The sequence below is a fragment of the Hoplias malabaricus genome, chromosome 12, assembly GCF_029633855.1.
Source record: "Hoplias malabaricus isolate fHopMal1 chromosome 12, fHopMal1.hap1, whole genome shotgun sequence".
NCBI lineage: Eukaryota > Metazoa > Chordata > Actinopteri > Characiformes > Erythrinidae > Hoplias > Hoplias malabaricus.
Window position 1 is genome coordinate 21,543,210 of NC_089811.1, and position 11,221 is coordinate 21,554,430.

The following is an 11,221-nucleotide window of genomic DNA, read 5'->3' on the forward strand; positions in this document are numbered from 1 at the left end:
TCTCTCTCTCTCTCTCTCTCTCTCTCTCTGTGTGTGTGTGTGTGTGTGTGTGTACGCAAACATTGTGGGCACCTTGCAAACGTAGAATTCATTGATTACATTTGGACATTGAGAATATTACTGAAAGTGCTTATAATCACATAGAGATTTAATTACAATAATTTATGTTTTCTGCTGTATGAAACACAGCATGTGTGGCATAGGAGGTTCTTTGAAATGCATGAACCATTGAAAGAAATGGAAATAAAGAACTTCCAGATTTACTTGGACAATAATTTATTTTTACATAACTCAGGAGAACCGCTAAACCAAAAAAGAGAAACACTGAATGGCACCGTATGTCACACCAGATTCTGCAAGACAGCAGATATTAGTGTAATACATGACCTAAAATGAAAACATACATAATGTTGAGGCATCTAACTAAAGTTATTTTTCCTGTACACAAATCATAATTCCACACATTTATATAGACAACCCCCCATATTTTATAAAATACTTATTTATACTATTTATCTCTGTACATACTGTTACAGTAGATACAGTATATTACAATGGCAACAAGTTTTGTGCTGGTGGTGCGAGCTGCATGCTGCTCTGTCCAAGGCCCTCTTATTTTAAAAGTGCATTTGATCTATACACCCTGTTAAGTCCTACAGGAGGTACATATCCAGGAAGAAAATCTTTCGTGACACATGTAACCTCATGAATTCTCCTAGTGTACGGTGACTCAGATGGTGAAAGGGATAGGTGTGCAACTGTGACACTGTCTGCCATGAGGATGAGGTACTGAATTTGTGGAGATTCTCCAGAATCCCCTCAGGGTCTCTGGAAAGTATTAGTTTGCCAGCATGACAGTCCTAAAAGAAATCTTGAGCTTCCCACCTTCATTCGTACATCTCTTCGTTTGTACAACTTTGTGGCTTGAGTCTTTTAGATCCATTTCCCCCTTCATCAAGCCTGGAGGTTTAAAGTGTTTCTCCATTTTTCCTTTTCTTTTTTGTGAAAGTGCAATTGTATACAAGTCTTTTATATATATATATATATATATATATATAAAATCTAATTCAGTGAGGCAACAAAGACCCGAGCAGTCAAACAGCAGAGCCAATCCTATACGGTTTTGCGCTTTGATCCTGTCACAATTGGCCGAGCAAATTCCACAAAGTCATCTATGAGGACTGGCCATGCTCCTAAAATAAAAGTGGTCACATGATTACAGTTCCACATTTTAAAGAAGATTATTCCCAGCTTTCTTGAAATTAATTCCAAAGTGTTGCTCTAAAAACCACCAAGTGCACCATAATAATGACCTCAAAACATTACAAGGTTAGGTCTATCCTAAAAAAAACAAAGCCACATGTTAAATAACCTCTCTCACCTTCTTCATCATAGTTTGACATATCATCTGCAATCATGTTGCCAAAATCCAGAAGCAAGTTCCATGTATCTCTGGGAATTGAGCGCTTATGATGCTCCTGCCCCCAGTCAAGACAAAGAAAATTCGAGAGTGAATTAAACATTCTTAAACAAGTTCAAATAAACTTGAAATTACATCATCCACTAATCAGCTATTTCCCTGCAATAAAGTAACTGAACAAATTCAACTGAAATTTCTCACTTTTGAAAATCCTTATTCTGCCAATATCTTAACTGCAGTTCATGGAAAAGCTAACACCATAAACATAAGAGTGCTACATTATGAACTATTACAGATTCATTTGTTTGTTTTATGAGAGTAGAATTAAATTGAGCCAATGCTTGCTTAAGAATAAAGCAGCGTATAACAATGTAAATATATTTAATCACTGTCTCTTGAATACTTACCAGTAAAAATCTATTCCAGAGGTCAAGAAACTTGAAGCGGCCTGCCAGAACTAAGTTCCAGTAAGCTACTGCCATCTCTAAATCTAAACTCCAAAAAAAAAAATAATAATAATAATGAATTAATTAAACTCATAAATCATGGTTAAATTTGGTTATCATTGGTGTGTTCTTCACTCAGTGTCTTATGTTCTTTATTACCTAAACCCTTCTGTCCAGGATTCTTTGCAAAGTTGAAGGTAAATTGGTAAAAGTCCTTAAACTTTCCACTGTCTTTGAGTTCTTGTTCCAATCTAGGCAACAGGGCCCTGAGTTTCTCTGGACTGTCGCATCTACAGGCCAGAAAAGAAGTTTTTTTTTTTTGAACCAAACCAAAGGCACATTCTACTGGTTTAATCTCCAATGATTCATCTTCACATTATGAAATAAACATTCTACTGACACCTAGCGGCCCGAGGTACCAGACATTCTATACTAAATCATGGCTGCCACTATGTGGAGGAACTACTCAAAAAGCATAAAGTGGTCCATTCAGGGACAAAGACTTCTTCATCTCATGGGAGGGGTAAAAATATAAATGATAAATAATCACTTTGCATAAATATAATATGTTAGTTTTTGATGATAAAATGTCCTAATGCTTCTTTAAATATGTAACAAAACAACAGTGTAGGGCATAATGACAAAATGTCACTTGCTGATGTCTAACTTACCCCAAGTCTGTCATGCCATCGAGGAACTCTTTTCTGCTGAACTCGCACTGTGTCGCTGCTCTAAATTTCCATGCCACTACAAGAACACTTATGTTGGCTGGGTCCAGATTGAGATCATCACAAAACTGTTGTATTCCATCAATCCCGATCTTATTCTCATCCTGAGGATCTGAGCAAGGAAAAAACATACACCAGTATACATATATAACTACAGTGTTTATAAATATATTATTCCCAGATCATCCACTTGTGTAGCATTGCACACCTATCCGACAGAACAAAAATGTCCAACAGGTAGTAAACAGACAGTATTGAAAATCTGGAGAAATCCCTTGATTAATTTTCCACTCAGTACAAGCATTATGTGAAAACAATATGGGAACATATCTTAAACATGATTTATTATAAGGCTCTACATATAAATTCAATATTTGTGTTTTTTCCACACCTCTTAAATTAAATCATAAAAGTTGGTTATAAGTTCCTCCTCTCATTTAATGTCTTTTTTGGCAGATAAACATCCTTTCTGATCCACATATTTCTCACTGTAGAATTATGGGCTCAGGAGTCCCATTTTATTTAGTACTTTTGAAAATTTTTGGTACTTCTTTTTAAGATTATTACTGTTATTACTTCTAACATTATTTACCCCACATACTTATCATACATACATAATATGTATACATACATACATAATACCTCATCTCCTCAGTAACGTATTTAACATTAACACAAATGCCTTATTTCTACACTTACTGTCCATTCTTTCAGGTCCACTGTCCATAACAGTGCACTTTGTAGTTCTACAATTACAGGTTGTAATCAATCTGTTGCTCTGCATACTATATTTACCTCTTTTCACTCTGTCCTTCAATGGTCAGGACCACCATGAAGCAGGTATGATTTGGGGAGTGTATTATTTTCAGTGTTAAAGTGATATTGACTTGTTGGTTGTGTGTTGATAGTGGAGTATAGTCCACCTAACAAAAATATCCAGCCAACAGCGTCCTGTGTCCACTGATGAAGGACTAGAATTTGATCAACACAAGCTGTGAAGCAAATGTTGAGCTACTGTCTCAACTGAGCTACTTTAAACTTACAAGGTAGACCAACAAATTAGGTGTGTCTAATAGGGTAATAAAGTGGATGATGAATGGGCACAGTGTTTATAAACACCATCAGCATTGCTGTGTCTGATCCATTCATACCAGTACAACACACACTTATCACAGCGCCACCACACAATTAATACCAGCTCTGTGGTAGATCTGAACAGGGTGAAAGGGAGCAAACAAAGTATACACAGGAACACAGACTACCATCTGTAATTATAGAACTACAAAGTGTTCCAGGAGGATTGGTGGAGCTGAGGAAATGGACAGTAAGTGTAGAAACTAGGAGATGGTGTTAATATTTTGGCTGATCTATGCATATGAAGGGTGAAAATGTACATAAAAACCACTGAATCAGTATAGAACTTGCCTTTGTATCTGTTGTAGAGCTGCTCCAGTTTCTTTTTGTCAACTGAGCTTTTCATGGATTCCTTAAAATACAGATCTGGGTTCTGAAAGTAGTTGTCGGTAGCCACCTCTAGTTTCCAGTCATTCTGAGTGAGGCAGTACACAGCTGTCTTCTCTCCGGCTTGTGTGAAGGACATGAACTGCCGAACCTTGTCCTTCTGAGAAGACTTCAGCTTATGCTGCACGGACACAGAGGAGAAGAGGCCTTCAGTCACACACTGTGACAACCGGAGGACGACACACAACAGGGTGTACAAACAGAGACAGGCAAATATACCGAGAGGCAGGAATACACACATTCAGAGACAGAGAACCGAATCAGACAGTCAGAAAACAGCAAAGAAAAGGAAGACCATTAATCAGACACAAGGCAAAAAATAATAACACCTATTAAAAAAAAGGTCAGAGACACAAAGCCATGTAAGTCTTTTTTAAGCAAGCGAGTGAGGTTTGTTAAGCTTCCAGCAGGAGATACACAGCCTCTAAACTGTCTTGCCACTTGCAAAACTAGCACTTGACTTGTAACATGAGATGACAGACCTCTGACGAGATGGCGTCCAGTGCAAAAAAAAACAAACTGTGTTGTGAAATGGTTATTTACATCATGCAGAGTAAGCTTTTAGCTAAAACTATTTTAAGCATTAGTTAGAGGGAATGAAAGGACAACATACATTTCTGTTTTAAGGCACACAATGTAAAAACTTTTATGTACATGCCTTTGAGACACTTCCATTTGTGTCCCACTAATTTTACACATTGATTGGCCAAAACACTAAAATTTCCTCCCTTTTCACACACGCGGTACATTCTATCAGCTTCACTCCCTATACAGGAGCACTTGCAGTTCCACAATTAAAGATTTAAGCCCATCTGTCGCTCTGCATACTTGTGCCTATTTCACCCTCTTCTTCAATAGTCCTGACCTCCCTGGTAGTGTGTTAGTGTATGTTGTGCTGGTGGATCACACACAGCAGTGCTACTCGAGTTTTTAAACACTGTTCTCACTTACATGTTATTGTATTAGACACAACAAATTTGTTGGTCAGTCTGACTTTTGTAGATTTAAATTCAGTGATTGCAGCCTACCTGTTGCTGCAGTTTGTTTGATTCCTAGTACAGCAGTGACACTGCTGTGTCTTATTCCCTCATACCAGCACAAAAGCCATGTCAGTGTCACTGTGGCGCTGAGAATGATCCACCAGCCAAACAAACTGTGAAGCCACAGGCGAGTTGCAGTCTTAATACAGTAACATGTAAGTGAGAAGACTCCAGCAGCACTGCTGTGTGTGATCCACCACAGCACCCACTAACACACCACCAGCCAAATATAACCTGATCTGTGGTGGGGATCAAGATTATTGAAGAAAAGTGTGAAAGGGGGAAAACAAAGTATGCAGAGCAAGAGATGGACTACAGCCTGTAATTGTAAAACTACAAAGTGCTCTTGTAGGGCCAGTAAAGCTGATAAAGTAGCGTGTAGAGAAATAAAAAGTTGTCATAATTATACAGCTGATTAGTGTATAACATCAGTGGGGCACAAATAGCACCAAGTTGTGGAGATTTACAGAAATTATCAAAACAATTAACACCGTTGCTTCAAACAAATAAAAACTAGCCTACCTACCAAATTTTGCATACCTCAGCTCAGTTTATCTTCACACAGCTTTGAAAATTATTTTCATGAATATTAATTCCTATTAACATCCAAATCTTTAAACATTTTGTATAATGAGTCTTAAAATTCATGAACAACTGTTACATGAACACATTCACACCTCTGAAATATATGGAATATCCCACAAGTCACTTATTCAACAGAAATTTGCATTATTCAAATTTCCCAAACATGTTCTCTAGTCTTCTCCTTTATTGTTGTGATGCTGTCATACTGACTGATGAGGTTGAATATAAAACGTATGGATATGACTCGATTTAAGTTATTATTATTAAAAAAAAAAAGTTATTTAAAAAAAATAAGTATATGAAGTAAAACATCCCTAATGTTTTCGTGCCGTAAGCATGGATACTGGTGATCTACATTCTGTCTTTACTATTATTTTTGCTAAAAAAAAAAAAGCTAATGTAAAAAATTAAACCTGGTAAAATATGCTCTTGAAAGATGGTTGAATACATCTCCAAATGTTTAAAAGTCTCTGATTCACTGTAGAAAAGGTAAGAAACAGTGAATCCTGAAGGAATTAAAGAACTGATACATAAATGGGCACCCCGACAGTGAGATCCTCCTGAAAACGGACTATCCGCTGCGCCCGTATCCAGTTACGCACGACTAATATACACCACATTTATCGCAGTCACTCTGCGCAGACAGAGGTCTAGTGTTTTCATGTTTTGAATTTGTTCAGGTGAAAATGTGTGGAGTTGTGGAGCCGGACTAACCTCTAAACCCCGGGGTCAGTCCCTGCTCCACACTGTTCACCAAAAAGGGAAAAGGTTCTTGCAGCGGACTCTAATATCAACAACTGACCTTCCTGCTCTCTGCCCACAGCATTTCAGCTCCCTCCACTAACATTAAGAGGAGCGACCCCACCGAGCGGCTCTTTTACAGCCCTCTCTCACACACAGACACACACTCTTACACACGCGCGGCTCCTGACAGCGCTAAATGTCACTGTTTAATCATCCTCCAAATCACCTACCATTTTATCACCCGCTGTTTCACCAAATTCACACACAGCAGTTCCATATACGGCTGCGCGTCAGCGGCCAGGGAATGCGCCAGAGGAGCATGGAGCATGCGCACTCCCGCCCCGGCATGACGGGAGATGTAGTTCAAAAACGGGCACCAAAAATTTGGCCAAGCAGTTGATGACAGGGCTTAGAAAACTCGAAAAGCACACACTATTGTGTCCACAAAAGGGGACTCTTACCATTAAAACTATAACATATTTAATATAAAAGTCGTACATAACCCGATATATTTCCAGAAAGTTGTTAAAAACATTCCACATAGAAAGTTTGTTCAACTCTCATGTTTACCCCAAACTGCACCTTTGATGTCAAGTGTGTGTGTTGTTCATTTGACTGACAGTATTTAAGTGTGAAGGCTGTGTTTTAGTAATCATTCTAATGGGAATTGTTTTCTTATCATTAGCATTGTTCTTTATGTCTAAGATTTTATTTATTCATTATCCACAAATGTAACAAAATGTGACATGCCCAGTCTTTGTTTTACCCAATCTGTAAGTGTTCAGTCTCTAAGCAATATCTAGTTAGCCAGTTAAAACTCAATTCAGCCGCAGCTTGTTAGCCAGGGACAGCTTCCAGAAACAGGTAGTGGCAGTTGATGGTTAGTCAGTGGCAGCTTTCAGTCAACCCGGGCAACATCCACTGATTAGAGGCAAATGCTGAACATGGACTGGGGCAACTTCTAGTTGTCATTTGCCAATTAGACTGAACCCCTTTGCCTTTTAATGCTAAATATGACTATTTTTATGAAAAAAATGTCCTTAAAATGTACATATTTTGCAACTTTCTCCCAACTGGATAATGGAATATGTAATAACATATAACCCAGCAAGTGCCACACCATTTTCTGCAACTCTCCTTCCAAAGCCACTCCCCTAAAGCACATAAAGGAACACTGTCTGTCTACAGGTGAAGGAGTCCATGAAAGGGAGCATGAAGGAGAGGAACGTAACATGTAATTTTCTACATCTGTCTTTCTTTTATTCTTTGTTTAGCAGTGTAAGATGTTGTAGGTATTGATGTAAATCCCTGCCATTTTTGTGTAACTAACCCTTTCAACTGTGTATTTTACAAATACAGACTTCAGATCATGTGCATATGGGCAGGTCAAGAGGCAGGTAGTCTAGTAATCCTATAATTTAATTTAATTTAAATTAAATGATTGGATTGTTTAGAGTTTGCCTGCCACAGATACTGAGTTCATTTCATTTCAGGAAAGCAATTGATTTATTGACTGCTATTGGGATATAAAGAGCATTAAAAAAGAGAGCAAAAATGCTTCTAAAATAAATTCCCCACTCCGGCTTTAAAACCATTCTCTAGGGTCTTATTTAAATGTTTGTGACGTGTGAAATAATTGGTTAATTGGTGAAAGGTGAGCATTAGGTAATACTTTTACCAATTGTTATGTGTGTGTGTGTGTGTTTTTCCTTTCACTCTCTTGATCATGGAGAGTATTTTGAATTTTTTTTAACTTTGCCACCTCTGAACATAGCAAGAAAACAACCATTTTAACATTTAGGGACAGGGGCTAACCATGTTTCCATAAGATGAGTGGACACAAGCACTGGGCAGAAGTTTTTATTTAATTTACATTGTCATTATCATTTTTGCATGTGGATAGTCTTCTTTCTTCATTTTAGGTTCCTTCAGGCCACAGGGTCTGTGGCCATCACTGTTCAGGCATCGTAAGGACAGACAGATAAAAGACCTTTAGAATACAGTGTTAAACATATATCACAAATTTAGAATGTGTAAAGGTAAAAGAATATTATCCCATGTAATGACACACTACTGTAGCTATTAGCTCAAAAATAAGCAAAATTGCTGATCAAGCTTTTTCTTGCCTAATGTTTGGGAGTGGCAATGTCCAGCATTCAGCCCATGAGTTGTGGCTTTGTCTCACTTGCAGTATTACAGTAGTAAAAGCTAGTAGGTTTGTTCGTGCTTTGCCATATGTTTTAAAACTTAGTGATTAGGTCTGGTCTGAAAGTAGCATAAGTTGCTACACCCCAAAAAAACATATGTTTATCACATATTCTCACATGAAACTGTGACTTGGGTCGTCCAGGTCTACAGTTTGCTTGTCAGTGTAAACCTTTAAAATGTATAATTTTTTGTCATATACCCAATGATTGGTTAGTAGTTTCAGTCATTTCATTCATATTGTCTTTCTGAAAGACTAGTTGAATTACTTTCTGAATGACTAATAAATAAGTAAATAAAAATGAACTATTAATTATTCAAAAATAAACATGAAGAGACTATTTGATATTAAGCTACAGTATAGTAGTGCATGTTCCTCGACTCAGTCATGACACAGCTCTTTGAGAGGGAGGATTAGCTCAAAGTTTTTATCTTCATTTTACAGATGGATTGACATAGTTTTGTGCTTTCACTCCTTTAGATAAACATTCAAATAAACACATAAATTAATAATAAAGCCTGATGTAAAACTTTGTTTTTATAATCAGATACGCAATATTTTACTTATTGTCAAGTGATGCTTACAAGTAAAATACATTTTAAGTTTAAAAATGTCAGAGTCAGACAGCCTGCCAGACGTTTATATATTATTATTATTATTTATTATTATTATTAATTATTAATAATAATAATTTATTTTTGTATAATTCAATCATTGAGATATAAACAGTCATTCAGAGTGATCTAATGTGAAATTTTACATTGTATATAAACCTTCTGTGGAGTTCTTAAAGGGGGTGGTGATTTCTACAATGAAATTACTTTATAAAATATATATCTAATTCTGTCCCTATTTTCTGTAGAATGTCTTTTGCTCTCCAACATGATTGTGTATAAAACTATGTTTTAGACCAGAGGTAATAAATTAAAAATTCCTTAATGTCCAGTTAGAGAAAATGTTCCCAAGCCAAGGTCCAGAATTTATTATAACCGTTTATTAAAACAAGATAAGATGTAAAATATCCTATGCCAATCCATTAGAGCTTTACATTGGGCCCACCCCACTCTCTTCCTACCTACCTTCCTACCTACATGTAACAACATTTAGGTGTACTAGTAACCAACACCTTCCCACTAATGTTGCTATGGCTATTTATGATCCAGTCAGCTACCAGCTATCCTTAATAACTCAGCTTATTCACTAGGCTCAGCCCATGAGTACCAAAACCATCCACTGCATCACTAGCTCCTCACAGGGGTCATCAGGCAGGCACCTCCACTTGTCAGTGTTTTGCTGAATTAAGACCAATACACCTCCAGAAGGCTTAGCAGTGAAGTCAGGTGTTCCAGACCCACCACCCTTCGAGCTTGCTTACAGTCCTACCATACCCTTAATCAATCTCGTGCTTCACCCCATCTACCAATATTTATAGCCTGCTAACACTCTTGAACGTTACCCCTCATGCACAAACCTAACCTCGTTATTACTATAACCACACAGAAATTAATTCATTAGGGGTTTGCTTTTCCATTAAACAGCAAATAATGTATAACTTGCATTATAATCAGTGCCATATGCTACAGTAGCCTTGTAGTTATAGCAAAATTTTATGTAGTTAACAACGGAATTACAATTTCAATTACATTTCAGCAAGATTTATAAATAATTATAAATATCAAATACTCTAAATAAAATGTCCTTTTCACGATTGAAGTAACATTTACAAATAAAACAATGATTTTGTGGAAAAAAATTACTTGTCTTGTATTTGCAGCTGACTTTACTGCTTTTCCATAACCAGCAACCTGATTGGCCCTTTTTGCTGGAGGGCGGGGCTTTATCAGTTAACTAAAAGCTGATTGGCTTTTTATGCTGAAGGGTGGGACTTTCCGTAAACAGAATGCATGTTCAGTGTTATGAGAATTTCAACCGGTAATTCCCTTCTTATTAAAGTTTCTGGTTTTACACCACACAACACTGTCGTCCCGAACGTGTCACAAAAGAGCTTTCATCACATCCCTTGAGGCTATTTTTATAGGCCTCAGGACAGCGGTGTCTGGAGCCCTGCCCTGTGTGTCACTCATTTGAGTCACAGCACTCATCATAATACACAGATCTGACTGGCTGAGTAGCCTCACATATGATGTGCAGAAACACACACAATTGGTCTGTGAGTTTCCTGGCACGCTAAACCTGTATATGACTAGAAGAGTCACACCACTTTAAAACAAACACTCTGTTCAAAATCAGTTACAGGCCCACATCCAAATAGGACAGTGTATGGGTCCAAACCCAGACCATGGTCTGCCTATTCCTGACCCCTGCCTTAGATTAATACACGAAATTACATATTTAGAATTTTTTACTTAAATAAATCCCCTAATGCCTTAACAGTGATTTAGATATAATTTGACATTTTCTCCATTATTCTGTATGCCCAGATCTGTGATATTGTACTCCCACCTATTTTTCCACTTACCCCTCTGTCACTTGCATGGATCTTGAAAACCCCACCCGGCTAATTGATTGAT

At 37.3% G+C, this 11,221-nt stretch overlaps 1 protein-coding gene across 2 annotated transcripts; it reads right to left on the bottom strand.

Annotated features, from left to right (window-relative positions):
- Nucleotides 1-274: 274 nt before the first annotated feature.
- dcun1d2a (DCN1, defective in cullin neddylation 1, domain containing 2a) lies at nucleotides 275-6,814 on the bottom strand. 2 transcript variants are annotated; one of them, XM_066686741.1, is made up of 7 exons: nucleotides 6,715-6,814; nucleotides 4,020-4,236; nucleotides 2,538-2,706; nucleotides 2,026-2,156; nucleotides 1,828-1,910; nucleotides 1,382-1,478; nucleotides 275-1,193 (listed from the first exon to the last, which is right to left on the bottom strand). In XM_066686741.1, the coding sequence occupies exons 1-7, from the start codon at nucleotides 6,715-6,717 to the stop codon at nucleotides 1,114-1,116; spliced, it is 780 nt and encodes a 259-aa protein (XP_066542838.1). In that variant the 5' UTR covers nucleotides 6,718-6,814; the 3' UTR covers nucleotides 275-1,113. The 2 variants fall into 2 exon arrangements, with proteins under 2 accessions (XP_066542838.1, XP_066542839.1); XM_066686742.1 differs by lacking the exon at nucleotides 6,715-6,814 and adding an exon at nucleotides 6,455-6,507.
- Nucleotides 6,815-11,221: the final 4,407 nt, after the last annotated feature.